Here is a 15,592-nt window from a genome sequence, read left to right as displayed (position 1 = left end):
TTGCATCTTCTGTAATTAAACACAATTCTAAAACTTTCCAGGTAACTGAACCAGAAAAGCTCAGTTGAACTCATATTCCATTGTGAGGCTTAATGGAATAAGGAGTACTTTGCACAACAGGTAATTAGCCATCAAATTATTTATTAAGTGTGATTTTTAAAGGGCAACCTCAAACCTAATTGATTTCAATACGCATGTACTTGGACTCTCCCCAAAAGACAGGCTGGAAATGCAAGCTCCAATTGAAACATGGATCCCATTGAGTTCAGAAATGTCAGAAATCAAACCATGTTACACATGCTTTTCCTGCACCAATGGGATGGGATGCTTTAGCACATTTCTGCCTGAGCTCCATACTTGACGGGCAAAATCATACTTCTTACCACACCACGATGACAGAAATAGCTTCTCTTTGCTGCTTGACATTATTTATCTCATCTTCAGGAGTTCAACAATTCTGTAAATCAAACACACCGTACCTGCAGAAAGTGTGGTGGCAACTTCTCTGGCAACACTAGATAGTGCCTCATCCTCCATCTCCAACAGCCTAACCATGACAAGAGCTTTCAGGGCAGCACTGAAAGGGAGCAGCACCCTGGATCTCTCCACTTGGACATACGATGCAGTGCCAGATGTCATTTAGTTCTACAGTTTTGCAAAAATACATACACAAGAACTGTAAGAATTTACGAAGAAGTTTAACAGTTCCTTCCCACAAAGTGAACGCCCCAGAACGCAGCCAACAGCTGTGGGGCGTCTTTTAGTTTGGGTAGAACTCTTGGGGTTTGTTCAAGAGCTAAAAAATGTCATGAAGACTGAATTTTTGATTTGTTTCAGTTGCTGGATGGCCATAACATAACTCGAGTCCTTAGCAGGGCAGCAGCAGCCCTAGTTATTCATGTTCCCCTCCTTGTTTTAAAGCAACTCAGGGAACAGCACAAGAAATTACTGTCTCTTTAACTACCCCCCTTCAAGTCTCTTATTTGGCTGCTCTTAAACTTCACTACTAGAAAGTGCAGTAATTCTCCATGGAACTTTGATAACTGCATACCCTCTTCAACCACACTTAGACACACACACTAAATAAACCAACACAAAATCAATACATGTTAAATATACAAATAAGGTTGGGGCTTTTTGAGGTTTTGTTTTGCTCTAGTGAGCATTTTGTCATTTTAGGAAGAAGTTTCCCACTCCATCCTAACACAACCATCAACAAAACAACAAACATCCTTTGGGGGAAAATTGATCTTCATAAAAATAGGCAGAGACAGGAACACTTTTAAGATCTATGAAATCCAAGTATCTTTAGAAAGAGCAGTGAGTAACACTGTTGCTCTTGCCATACAAGCTAATAGGAAAACACAACACTGTTCCTGTGAATGGCTTTGCAGTAGCTACACATCCTCACTGTTGAGAAATTACAGGACGTACATATATCCTGTTGGCAACCAAAACCACCCTGCTTGATTAAAAGAAGTAGTTAGCTATTCATTAGCTGATCAAATTCTTTCAACAATTGAAACGTCCATTTCTTGTATCTACGTCAGCTTGAAGGAACTTGTTATCAGCAAGAGCTTTGTCAAGAGAACTAAATGAAGAAAAATAAAGTGTCCCCTTTCAAGGAATTATTAAAATCCCTGACAATCCAATTCCTTATTCTAGCAAATGCTTTTTATGACAACTAAACCCAGATTTATGCTTACTAACTTTATGGTGTTTATGTCTCTTAACTCTGTTCTGCTATAAACTCCCTTAGACTACCTTCTTCATAAGATTTGTTCTAATCTCTAGAGAATATTTAGCAAAATCAGGTGAGGCAACTGCTTTCAGCATTAGTAACAAAAGCAGGTTGTTGATGACTGTACAGCAGTCAAAAAAGCACCGAATCCCTCATCTTCTGCAGCCACCTTGTTTCTTTGGCTATATAGGTAGCAATGTTTACAAAATCACCTGGACTTTATGCACTAATCTACTTTGTAAAATAAAAAGCAACAGTATAAAAGTTTTCAATCACATTTGGAAATTGTCGCATACATTAAAAGATCAAAATACAAAAATACATGTTTTGCTTTATGAAAGTTTAAATATATGGCTATAATACACAACATGTTGAGCCACCAGTCGCAGCTACAATAATTGCAGATGCTTGTTCCACACTATGGCTGGGCTCTGGGTATTTCCTCTCCTTGGGGAAATTCCTCCATTTCAGCATGAAACATCAGTTCTAAAGAAGAAAGAAAAGAATTATGTTTTCTTTTAGAAGTTTCACCTGAGCATGTTTTCCTTGTTCCTGAGAAGTGCTCTGCCATCCCCCTAAGGCTCCTCCTTTTCTTCCCAATCATCACATCAACAACGCAGCCATGGCAAGGGCCACTACTGTCTTTAGAAAACAACTATTACTCCCCCTAATTAATAGAAGGAACAATGTGAGCAGCTAATTATATGCAGTATCAACCTGGACACCGAAACAGAACTCTAAAGTAGATTGAGGCACTGTTAAAGTTTTGAGGAGGTCAGAGTCAAGAAGGAAGGTTTGTTTAGAGACTTGCTCACTTAGGGATAGATCTGCTCAAGGTATCACAGTGTAAGTTAGCAACACCAGCACCTGGGACAGAAAGAATCATGAACGATGCTGCTCACAGCCAGCTGTCACCACAGCAGCTCAGACACAGGAGGCAGCCCAAGCTCAGAAGTGACCTGCTTTGTAGAGAAATGTGGCTAGGCACGTTAAGCAGGTGAAGAGGTAGCCCTTAGAGAGCTCTGTGCTGCTGAGGGTCGAGTGTTCTTGTACCTGGGTTCCCTTATGTACCTGCACTGCACCCTGAGCACAGCTGTACTTCCTGCCCTGCTGAGCACATTCAGGGACCAGGCCACGTTTGCCAACGAGTTACCAAGATGGGGAAGTTATACAACCTGTACAACAACCTGCAAAAATGCTACAGTGTGGTTTCTATTGGTGTCTGTTATTATTAAAATGTGCTTTAAATAGAACTCAAACATCTGTTGTAAATTTTACTGTCAAACACTCTAAGTGCTGACAGTCAGGTTGTTTGGGGTTTAATTCACTGAGCAAGTTATTAGAAACAGGCAGAGTAACTGGGGGACAGCTGAAATATAGGAATCTGTACATTAAAATTCTGAAGTAATCTGAAGAAGCATGTTGAATCTTCTCCAGCCTTCCAAACACAAATCTGTGCAACAACAAAAAGAAGACTAGACTCTAGCAAAGCTTCTAGAGAAAAGGGGATGATGTTCTCATCCCCTCCTCCAGCCTGGACCAAATCAAGCAGTCCTCATTTCAAGTCCTGTTCTGCAAGCATAAATTTGACTTTTCGAAGTTTGGAGTTTCCAAAACTACTGCAACTTTTTACTGAAAATAATACAGACCTCAAAACGTGTTTAACATTTGCAAAAAGAACATTAATAACATTAGGGAATTTTCTAAAACACAAGCAGAATAAATAAATTTCAAATACTCAAAATACTGCTGAAGTAGAAATTATTTTCCCATTCAAGGAAGAAGACACATTCTCTCATGTTTCAAAAAAAAGAACAAACAAGGCTTTTCTTTCCTTTTTTAATTACTGGTGTTAATTTATAAAACCAAACAGAGACAGCAGCATACTACAAATCACTCGCTTTGGAAAGCTGCTAGGAGCTGCTTGGTTTTCCTCAGCCACAAAATTTCTCAGGACTAGTTTTGGACACCAATGGCAGAGCACAGTAGGTAAAAGCCTGAACAAACATTTTGCCTACTAATGTTTCCTACCTTCACTGTGGTCTAGCTCTGGTCGACAAGATAAGAGGATCCAGCTTATCACAACCAGAATAGCCAGTACCAGATTCACCACAATCCATGGCCAAACAATTTCTTCCTCTGTACCAGCCACCCTGGGAAGAGCACATCAAGCCATCGGTCACAGCTTCACTAGCACATACAGGTTACAATCATAATGTCAACAGAGGATCATAAACACAAGCTTGCTAAGCCAGATGTGAAAACAGAACTACTGGTACCATCCTGATGGTCTTGGCATTGCAAAGGCCTGGTAGAGACAGCGACTACCAAGGCCAGCAATGCAGCAAAGAAACCCCAAGATCTCATGAAGTATGTCCAGTTGCAGACTTCAACTGCAAACCCCTTTTCTTAGTCAAGAGACAGATGATAAAGATCAAAACGCATGGTCATATTTTACTGTGGTGGAAGATACCACACAACGTTGTCAAGGCTATTTTTAAGCATTTCCTCATGAAGCAGCAAGACATGAGAAGAGCAAGCCAGTAAATTCTGTCTAGAAGGCAGTGCAAGGAAAAAGTCCCTGGAAAAATCATGGAGTGTCTCATTCTGGAGGTCATCTCTGAACATATGAAGAGAAGAAGGTTCTCAGGACTAGTCAGCATGGATTTACCAAAGGGAGATCATGCTGGACTAATCTGATAGCATTCTATGGTGTGGTGACTGAATGGGTAGATGCAGGGGGACCAGCTGATGTAGTCTACCTTGACCTTAGCAAGGTGTTTGACAGTCCCCCAGAACATCCTCCTGAGCAAGCTCAGGAAATACGAGCTAGGGGAACAGGCAGTGAGGTGGGTCGAGAACTGGCTGCACAATAGAGCACAACGAGTGGTGATCAATGGTGCCAAGTGCAGCTGGAGACCTGTAAAGAGTGGAGTCCCCCAGGGATCAGTGCTGGGTCCAGTCCTGTTCAACATCTTCATTAACAACCTGGATGATGGTACAGAGTGTCTGCTCAGCAAGTTTGCTGGTGACACTAAGCTGGAAGGTTTGGCTGACACACCTGAGGGCTGTGCAGCCATTCAGTGAGATTTGGACAGACTGGAGAGCTGGGCCAAGAGGAACCTCATGAGGTTCAACAAGAGTAAGTGCAGACTCCTGCACCTGGGCAGGAGCAATAAAATGCACCAGTACAGGTTAGGAGGAGAGATGTTCTCCATGGGACAGCAGTGTGCCCTTGTGGCCAGGAAGGCCAGTGGGATCCTGGGGAGCATTACAAAAAGTGTGTCCAGCAGAACAAGGGAGGTCCTGCTCCCCCTCTACTCTGTCCTGCTGAGACCTCACCTGGAGTATTGTGTCCAGTTCTGGGCTCCCCATTTCAAGAGGGACAGAGATCTGCTGGAGAGAGTCCAGCGGAGGCTACGAGGATGACTGGGGAACTGGAACACCTGCCTGATGAGGAGAGACCTGGGGCTTTTTAGTCTGGAGAAGAGAAGACTCAAGGGAGATCTAATTAATGTGCAAAAATATAGGAGGGCTGGATATCAAGAAGAAAAGGGCAATCTGTTTTCATTTATGCCCTGCAATAGGACACGGGGCAATGGACACAAGCTGGAGCACAGGAAGTTCCACCTCAACATGAGGAAGAACTTCTCTACTGTCAGGGTTCCAGAGCACTGGAACAGGCTCCCCAGGGGGGTTGTGGAGTCTCCTGCCTCGGAGACTTTTAAGAGCCGTCTGGATGTGTTCCTGTGTGACCTGCCCTAGACTGGATGGGACCGCCCTGGCCATGATGATCTCCAGAGGTCCCTTCCCACCCCTAACATTCTGTGATTCTGTTAGCTTGTGTTCAGATGCTGTAGGGCTTTAAGAAGGTTAGGATTTAAGTTAGGCAACACTTTTCTTACTGACATGAGACTAATAGGTTGTTTTGTTACTAGAATCTGGGCTTTTTAAAATAAACAACTCAAAACATTTACAGAAGCCCTAAAAAAAAGAAAAAATTATCAAACTGCCCAAATCAGCGAATTTTCATGCAAATGCTTCTGTTCTACTTCTATTTTAAAAACTCACGATACTCATGAGTGTAAGTCCATTAAATACCTACACTTCAGAAAGTAAGTTTTAGATGAGATCTCCTAGTGTGAACCAATGATTTGTATCTGATGCCAGCTGTGTCTGCTAAAGCCTTGCATCCCATAGCAGACATACCACTTCTTCTCATTACCATGGCATTAATTTCTTGGACACATTTGACTATCTCCTTCAAAAACAGTGCCGACTCTCTACAGAATGTCCTGCCCTTGAACATGAAAGGGTTAGCTCAGTAGGGTCCCACTTCTCCAGCAATGGAGAAATACTTATGGTTCTTGTCAGATGACAATTTCAGCACCATTCCAACAGTTTGAGGTATACTGGATTTGTGACCCAGATCACTTGAGTTCTCATTTCTCAGTGAAGTTATCAAAGATTCATGACAAGCTCAGACAAAGGCATGTTTAGTAATCATTCTTCATAATTTCAAATCATAAGAATCCTTCATTCATACTTTCTTAGGTATGTTGTATAACCTTTTCAATCCACCAGTTTGACTAAGGCTCCTAAGTGAGCTAAGTTACAATTTCCAGCAGTGGTTTGTGAGGTTTCCTACCAGAGGCTGCCGTTCTCCGAAGGTGGCACGTAGAGGTTAATTCTGTCAAATGTCATCTGCTGGCTTAAGGATAAGATAAGAGCAGCAAAGTACACTGAAAAAAAATTGAATTAGTATTGTCAGATATAAACCCCTGAAATGCTGTCTCATCATGATACAATTATCACTGCATTTTCTTTCCTTTTGCTCCACTGCTTCCAATCATACAGTCCTTTAATTCATTCTCTCTTCTGCAGCATTCCCCTGCCCCCACCAAAATCTGGTTTCTGCATTTTTCCAAACCATCAGCTCCATAAAAAATGCATCTTGTGATTTCTGGTTTTTGCTGGGTCTGTGTTTTGTATTCACAAGTGGGAAAACAACCATCCCACTAACAGCCCCACTAAAGCTACTATTGCAAATGCTTTAAAAAACACATGTAGCAAAGTGCCACAGCTGCTGAATGCTCCTTTCAACTACTGAGAGCAAGTCACTTATTCTAAAGCAGAAAATAACCAGGGAGGAAGATTTCACTGAAAACAGCATGCAGGATTTTTCCATTTACTGTCTTTTCTGGACAATTTCCTATCTGCTTCAAAATACTTACAGAAAGAGGCTACTGCTGCCTGGTCTAGGGTCAGAAAGCCCCTCAGTGCCCCTGACACTTTTGCCAGATCAATCCTGGTAACAAAAACAAAAGTCATTAGCATAGCCCAGTAAGATAATAACATGGTTGCTCTAACAGTATTCTGTTCTTTTACTTTCTGCAAGATACTTTTTCTGCTTCTGTTTACAGCTATATCCCACACATGTGGCAATGGTCCTCATTATGCCAAATCCAATCCTGAAACTAAGGAGGATGTTACATGAGGTTTCTAGTTTTCACACTCTAGCCCTTTCTGGAACAGGCAGAGTGTAGAGTGCTGTAGGTTGGATATTAACTTCTTCTCTGAAGGGGTTATCACACATTGGAACAGGCTGCCCAGGGAGGTGGCAGAGTCACTGTCCCTGGAGGCATGTAACAGACATGTAGATCAAGTGCTTAGGGACATGGTTTAGTGGTGGACTTGGTAGTGTTAGGTTAATGGTTGGGCTTGATGATCTTAAAGGTCTTTTCCAACCAAAACAATTCTAAGATTCTATGATTTGTTCCCTCTAATCCTCACCACTCCTTTCAGTGTCCACACCACCAGCTGAGTTACAGTAACACAACTGCTCACACAGCTTACTCCAGCACAAGAGCAATGCAGAGTAACTTGGGCCTCCTCCTTCCTACCACTCCATGAAAAAACTGTCACAATTTCTTCCATAGCAGCCACTCCTCCTCAGGCTTATCATGCTGCCATGGAAACTATCTGTAACTAAAATAAACTTCTATAACATCTGAATCTACTCTATTTAGGGCAGTTTTTGCTCCTCTTTCTGATCATTCCCATTCTTAACCTGTAACACAGAAATCCCAGCTGAGACAGGAAAACTGTTGACACAACTATATTTTAAACCTGACTGAGAATGGATTCACATGGAAAGTAACCTGATAGAAACATTACTTTTCTCCACCCCTCTCCCCCATAAAAACAAACAGGTCAGCTCTTCCATGTGGTTCACCTCATGATCAGATCAACAGCACGTTGAAGCAAGGCAATGAGTAACAAAGGTCTGCCTGCACAAGTACACCTTTTATCTGTATAGCCAGCCATACATAAAATCATTCTTTAGGTATATCACATTAAATCATCAACCGCAGATCAAAGTAGGCCATAAGCAGGAGAAAGGAACATACTGCACACAAATTACACACACCCTTCAAATACAAACTTCTTTTACCTGTCAAAGGCTGAGATTGTACTGACAGACAGCAACAAATAGAACAAACTTTGAGCTGGGTATGCTAGTGTTTTATATTGCTCGAGCAGGTTAGAAACCGTGGACAGCTGATCTCCTGCCAAAATGTAGATGATAACAATGTTCCACACAGCATACCCAGCAAGGAAGCCATGGGTAAAGAGTCCCACCACCCTGAATGGACAAAAGAACATTAGACAATTTAACAGCTAGGAATCCTGTTCAACCATGCTGCCATGACAGGACCCCAGGCTTTCAGAGATTGTTTCTGCATGCTTTTTCTCATTTAGTTTTAAAAATTCTAAGCAATGAGGCTTCCTCCCTTGACAGACTGCACCACAACCTGAGCACTTAAAAGAAAATGGAGATGTTTTGCCTGATTCTAACACTACTTCATTACTGGTATAGGAATCAACTACTTTCACTTGCTGACTATAACTTTCCAAGATCACTGCCCCTTATACATTTTCTGTAAGTCTCAAATATTTTTATCAATCTCTTGCTATTCAGGTTTTGTCTGAATCTTTGCAATGTGACTTCCTTAGTTACTCTTTTTGTAAATTCCATTTCACATGCGCTGTCTAGACTAGATGTAGATATTCTTGGCAACAAATACCTAGCTAGAGAATTGAGAAACTTTGTATCTGTTACATCCCAAACCCGGATTTAGTAGGAATATCCAAGAGAAATAAACATACATGACAATGATAGAGAAAAGGTGCTTAACTTCAAGGGTGAAAAAAAACCCCAACCAACCAACCAAAAACCACCAAACCAACCAAAAAACCCAAAATGATTTCTGCTTGTTTACGTAAAAACATTTATCCTTCACCTGAAACTTCGGTGCACTGAGAGGGCAACATCTCTGGTGGTCCATGAACCCTTGACATCCATAAGTACATTGATATTTTCAGTGGTTTTAATCAATTCTGCACGGTCAACTGCCTGAAAACGCCCTGAAATTATGAGGAAATTAGTTTTAAAGAGTACTATTACCTTCCATGGTCACTTCTGTGGTAATAATTATCAGTGTTAAAAAAGCTGTAAATATCAGAAGTTCCATCAGAAAATTCCTTGTCCCCATTTCCTGCCCTTTGTAGACTCGTATTAGTTTCAGGATGCCTCTGTCAATGTGATGCATCCTGGTGGGTAAGGCTAAGGATTTAGGAATGTGCAAAGCATTCTGGGTAGTACAACAACACAAAACAACAACAAATAAGCTCAGCTGGCTACTATCAAACAGCCTTTTTCACCCACACCATGGAATTAAATTCAGCCAAACATGCCAGCACACTAGTATTAACATTCACTGTTGAAACACGACCATGTGTATTTATTTCCAAATTATTGCTATGGAAAACCTTTTTTTAATTCTGCCCAGTACTGCAATGTATTATGTTTTAAGTATAATAATGCTTTAATAATGTCCTTAAACTACTAAAATCTCAAGAGGTACTTACGTTTTTTTTCAATAAACACCTTGCTAACAGGCTGGCTAATTCCAGTGGGAGCAGCAAACACAGGCTGCTGATCAGGGCTCTTCCTGTGCTCATCCTCAACGACGTCTTCCTCGTCCACCTCCAGGTCACTGGAACAGTGTGTTTCAGCTGGCCGAGGCTTCCTGTCAGCACAGGACATGCAATGGGGCAACTTCTAATGTGTCTAACTTGACTGATAACATCAGGCTACTGACCTGTATAATATTCCCCCCATTTATAATTTTAAAGGCTAAAGTTCTCATGGAGCTAGTTAAATAAAATCATAAAGGTGATCCTTGATTTTTCTTTCTCCCTTTTTAAATTCCTACATGTGTCAAAACAATAAGGTGGGAAGAAATACATATCAAGAGATTCACAATTAGGAAAAAAATAAACTAAATACAAGGCCAAAAAAGTGGATGCTTTTGGTAGAAAGGCACATAAAATGATTTAAAGGTATAGGTTTTGGAGAAAAGGTAAATAAAAAGGTTAAGAAAGCAGTCGAGTTTCTCATAAAACTAAGAAAAATATAGTAAGAATGAAAGAAAGGAGTCACACATTCTAATTTTTTCAGGTATGTGGCTGAAAATTAGGCTCAGGTAAATGTATTCAGAACTATAATTCATCCAGGTATGCATACAACAAACAAGTGAAGAACATTAGATCTGAAACTTGGGAAGAACTGCACATATGCTATTCACTGCACAGGCTGAAAGGTAGCACGGGCTTGAAGATTACACATTTTTGTAACGTGACAATGTAAAACATTACTCAGTCACATTAATTATCACACTTATTCCAAATTATGAGAAAACTAAGAAAAATATAGTAAGAATGAAAGAAAGGAGTCACACATTCTAATTTTTTCAGGTATGTGGCTGAAAATTAGGCTCAGGTAAATGTATTCAGAACTATAATTCATCCAGGTATGCATACAACAAACAAGTGAAGAACATTAGATCTGAAACTTGGGAGGAACTGCACATATGCTATTCACTGCACAGGCTGAAAGGTAGCATGGGCTTCAAGATTGCACATTTTTGTAATGTGACAATGTAAAACATTAGTCACGTTAATTATCACACTTATTCCAATTATGAGCTATATGAGTTTTGTCTCACTTGGTCCTTTTTTTCTGTTTGCGGGTTGATGTTTCTTCAGCTTCAGGGACTTCCACACCGTTTCCATTCTGAAATAGGGATGCAACATTTTTCTGGGTAAAAGAGGTCTCAGAATCTGAAAATTTAAAGTAAATTTAAAATAAATATGGAAATACATTCACATAAATACATAAACTGTTAGTATAATAAGCACAGTATCAAAAAAGTAATGAACTCCTGAGCTTTAAATGACATAAAGGATCTATTTTGCCATTTCCAAAACTGTATTGCCATTATTTGCATGAAGGTTTGTACTCTATGGACTCTGAAACTGGAACTCTAAGCTACCATTCACTCAGAGATTACTCGCAGCTCATCAAAGAACAGGAGCACATGGCATGTTTTAAATGTTTTAAGCCAAAATACACGTTGGCCAATCATATTTCTGTGCTACCAAGCTTTATTCAGTGCTCTTTCCAACCTACAATTCCTTCACATACCAGTGGGGACTTTCTTCTTCTTGCGTTTCCTCTGAGGAGGGCCGTCCTGGGGCTCAGGAGTCAGGGGCTCGCTGCTTTCAGACTGCCGACGCACTGCTGCCTGCACAATGCCATCTGGAAACCAGGGCAGACCCAGCAACCTTAACCCAGAGCTGCTGAGAGACAGGCAACAAGCAGCTCCCTGCTGCTACATTGTGCAGAACTGCCTCTATTTGCCCAGCTTACAGATTAGATGACAATGTATTGGGGAGGAAATAAGAGTTGGGAAACAAACAAAAAATAAACAAGCTGATTCACAGATATGTGCTAGGCCAAATAACATCCTATCAAAGGGAAATTTAAAGATTAAACACACACCACAAGAATAAAGCAGGAGCAGGAAAAAGTCAACACTGAAGAGTGTTTACTCCAGTCTAACAGATGAATTACTGTGCTTTGGAGGGAGCACATTTCTTTGAGAGGTTAACATGAACTCATCAAATATTCTAGCAGAAGTAGCACCAATTTGCATGATCATTAGTAGGAAGACAAACTTACTTCTCCAGTTACATCACATCTGCCTCTTTATAGCTCTTTCAAGTACTGCAGCTTCTATTGTAACTGAATCTATCCTTGTTTTCACTTCAAGCACAGGTTTTCCCACCTTTTACAAAGCTTTTCTGTGCTCAAGTGCAAAATTAACCAGCAAAGTAACAGCCAAAACCAAGGTGTACTTTACACCATCATTCAGCTCACTGAAAACAACAGTCAACTAAAACTTGATCCTTGGGAAACCCTGCTAGCAAAAGCTCTACTTGTTGCATTATAGGTTTTTTGGTGAGACCTCAACTGTGCATTCTTTCAAATAAAGGCTCTTTACTCATCAAATCATCATATTGGTGCAAGTCAACTGTTTTGCAGAAATCCACTAGATTCTATCAACACGTTCTGCTTTATGAAAACAGACCAGACTTGTAATTTTGCTTAAAACAATGTTTGTTGTGCAAATTCGTTTCTTGGAAAAAAACAAAAGCTCTGGTGCTAGTCATCTTTAGACTCTTAGCTCTTTAATGACAATGGAATGATTAACTTGTGACTTTGGCCAAAGACTGAAATTGAGCAAATTTGTTAAGTGAGTGCTATCCTAATTAATTCAAAAATTCAAGCACTTAACACATTCAACATAACAATCATCACTGGAAATGACTATTTAATGAAGTATACAAAATTTTTAGAAAGGAAAATGTAGCATGAATTAAGGAACTTTTAATTTCAGTATCAAGAGATGCTATATTAGCATTACTATGAATGGCTCGAGGGAGGAAAAGCAGAGGATGAAACAAGCTACTTCAGTAGAGTTACAGATCTGTTCTAAAAGGACACCACTTTGGGGAAAAAGATTGCAGTTGTTTAACATAGAAAAAATGGTAGCAAATTAGCTGAGAACACTATGCAAAAACAGAGTACAAGACTGAGAAGTGTGTATCTGTCAGGAGCTCGGCTACAGCACAGGTCTCACCCAGGATCATGACCCCAGTGTTCAGTCTTGCCAGAATCTCACCTAATGGAGTCTTTCCTTTAGGTTTCCTTTTTTTGGGACGACCGAGTGGAATTTCATCTGCAGAACATAAAACAGAAGTATAGGTGCACAGCATGGAGAAAACTCCAGTTCCTTATTTTAACAGCTACTCTACTGCTAGTTAAGAAACCGATTCCTTTTCACAGGTGAAGACACCCTTCACCTTTTAGAAGTAAGATGACAATTCACCAGTTCACATGAGCAGGAAGACCAAAGAAGATGGCAGGAAAACAGGATAAGAAATGAGTCTTAAGTGCAACAGAGGTTAAATATACACATGCAGGTGTGTTAAGTGAAAAACTGAATAATGCTCTGAAGAAAAAACTTCTTGTTTAGAGCACAGTAGCAATATCTCAGTTACCTTGATTCAGTATAGAAATAGGTGAACAAAAACCAAGACACAGTTCTAGCAGTGGCAGCACATGTATGCATGCAGTTTAAATAACAGCTTCCATTTAGGCTAAGTATAAGGCTTTGTTTTTAAAGACAGGAGGAAGTGACACCAAAAGGAGCTACCAATGTTCATGACTGCCTTTTTATGCCAAAATAACTCACCTTGGTTTCCAGTGCTCATTTAAGGAGAAAGAGCATTGAAGAGCAGTGTAAAGGGAACAAAGGGGAGAAGAAAGTTAATTTTTAATAAACTGCAATTCCCACTGCTGCTCCTTTTGTGATTCATTTCTTTACCTGCACTCCCAGTTCTCTTTATGAGCAGCTGTGTACAACAAGGGTAAGGGTACAAAGCAATCTTCAATACTGAACACTTTGTGTCTATGCAGTTTCTTGATTGGCTAGCTGTGGATCAGATTAAAAGCTTTAATCACCTGGCTAATTAAAGCTTATCTTACTGTCTGATATGTAACAAACCAACAGAAGTTATGAAACATTTGAGCACGTACATTACTAAAGATAAACTATCTTTATATGTTGTTCATCATGAACATCACATTTGCTTTTCAGTACTTCAAAGGGGTTCTGAAGTACCATGTCCTAAAAACCTATATAATTGCTTTTCCTTCCACACTGAAAAAAAAAGCCAAATTTTTTCCCTATACTATGTCAAACTAGTAGATACCTATATACCTATTTGAGAAAATCCAGTCTAATTTCAGAAATTCCTGTTCTAAAGGATTTGTGATTCAAGTAAACTAAAGAAAATGTAACAAAACAAAAAAAGGAAGGAGAGATTGAAAAGGAGGACATCAATAAAACTAAATTAGATGTTAATGAAACTAAAGCAGCTACTTGAAACTTTTTAAAGGGTTTATCTCTTTAAATATTAAAACTGAGATAATAAAGTAAAATTTCTTGGCCTATGTAAAACTTTCAAATGGTTTGTATTCCTTGTAAGGGGTTCTGGGACAACAAATTAGCAAGAAAAGCAATTACTTTTAAAGCAGTTATGACTACTTAGATATTTATTAAACTTATTTATCTTTATTTCATTACTTTTTAAAAAAACTGCAGTACATAACCATGATCAAGTCCACAGAATGAACTGATTTTACCTTGGCACTGGAGGGAGGGCACGAGGTGGGCACTGAAAGACAAGAGAAACACAAAAGTCAGCTTCTGTCAGTATGAAACCACCTCTCAAAAAACAGCTTTTTTCCAGATACAGTCAGAACATTAAGTGTGTTTTGTATGCCTTTTAAATAGCTTGAGACCTCTGACAGAGATGTTACATAAAAATAACATGCAAAAGCTGCAGGCATAATATACTTTTATTAGAGCTCTGACAGGCATGTCATGAGGGATGTGTACCTAATAACTGTGTGAGAGATGCTGCCTGCATTTCAGTTTCACTTCAATTAATTTTCACTCTTCACATAAAGTACTACTTGCATTGGAAATCTTATCACCCATTCTATTGAAATATCAAAATACTACAATAGTTTAGGCATTCAGCATACTTGCACAGAGTGGATTTTTTATTAATGAAGCTGTAAATTCAGAACAGTAGGAAAAGCAGTAAAACAAAATAAACTTATTTATGAAAAAGACTTTTAAGTATGATAAAACACTAATTTTCAGAAAATTTTTAAAGTATTTACCAGGTCAAACACCACTAAAATCTACAAAATTTAAGTCTCTCCTGTTAACAACCTGAGGCTGAGCTCTTGCCCTTTCTCTCATCTAGAAAATTGAAGGCCGTTTACCTTCTCCTTTTGCATTACATCATTATATTGAAAGGATATACATGAGTAAGTCTTTCTCATGCTCCAGAAACTCAGTTGGTAGCAGAAATAAAAAAGGCTGTAGGACCACTAAGTCTACAAACTTACCACTTGCTTCTTTCCCATACCATTTGAAGCTGTTCCCTGAAAGATGGACTGCGAACCAGCCTACACTCCCTCACACTGAATCTCAGCTAATTCTCAACTAAAAATAAGCTTCCAACAGCCAGGATTAGCTGGACTTGAACCTTCCTGCCCCTGGGTTAGAGCCCAGTATTACTCTCATTTGGAACAACAGCAGTTTGTTCTGTGGCAGCAAATGTTACTTATACTGAAAAACCCGTAACTCAATATGCTGGTACCAGTTCCAGTGAGAGAGATTTACTTAAGTATGTTTACCCAAAACAAATAAGATACCTCCTGCAAGGAAGGGTTTGCAGGATTAGGCCTCAAATACCTCACTTGAATTTTGGCCATGCTGAAGACTGACAGCAAGTGCCATTTACACAGGCAGAGAACAGCACTTTCCTGAGCAGCATCCAGCAAACTGGTGAGGACTGGTCACA

The 15,592-nt window shown here is 39.8% G+C and overlaps 1 protein-coding gene across 1 annotated transcript; it reads right to left on the bottom strand.

Annotated features, from left to right (window-relative positions):
- Positions 1 to 2,159: 2,159 nt before the first annotated feature.
- TMEM237 (transmembrane protein 237) lies at positions 2,160 to 15,152 on the bottom strand. Its single transcript, XM_008946796.1, has 13 exons — positions 15,135 to 15,152; positions 14,358 to 14,389; positions 13,405 to 13,418; positions 12,832 to 12,888; positions 11,292 to 11,405; positions 10,813 to 10,927; positions 9,674 to 9,834; positions 9,046 to 9,169; positions 8,196 to 8,387; positions 6,976 to 7,049; positions 6,390 to 6,483; positions 3,773 to 3,894; positions 2,160 to 2,227 (listed from the first exon to the last, which is right to left on the bottom strand). The coding sequence occupies exons 1-13, from the start codon at positions 15,150 to 15,152 to the stop codon at positions 2,160 to 2,162; spliced, it is 1,185 nt and encodes a 394-aa protein (XP_008945044.1).
- Between the last annotated feature and the right edge of the window lie 440 nt (positions 15,153 to 15,592).

Source organism: Merops nubicus, unplaced genomic scaffold (assembly GCF_000691845.1).
Source record: "Merops nubicus isolate BGI_N331 unplaced genomic scaffold, ASM69184v1 scaffold22320, whole genome shotgun sequence".
Classification (NCBI taxonomy): Eukaryota; Metazoa; Chordata; class Aves; order Coraciiformes; family Meropidae; genus Merops; species Merops nubicus.
The sequence above is the reverse complement of the archived record's forward strand: the minus strand, read 5'-3'. Positions and strand labels throughout refer to the sequence as shown.

Bases quoted from the DNA above. Each gene is read 5' to 3' on its own strand.
- TMEM237 (XM_008946796.1), bottom strand. The intron at 9,835-10,812 runs GTGAGACAAAAC...CTGTGCTGACAG, and splicing joins AAACAGAAAAAAAGGACCAA to GAAGCCTCGGCCAGCTGAAA. The intron at 8,388-9,045 runs GTGAAGGATAAA...TTGTCCATTCAG, and splicing joins TCAGTGCACCGAAGTTTCAG to GGTGGTGGGACTCTTTACCC.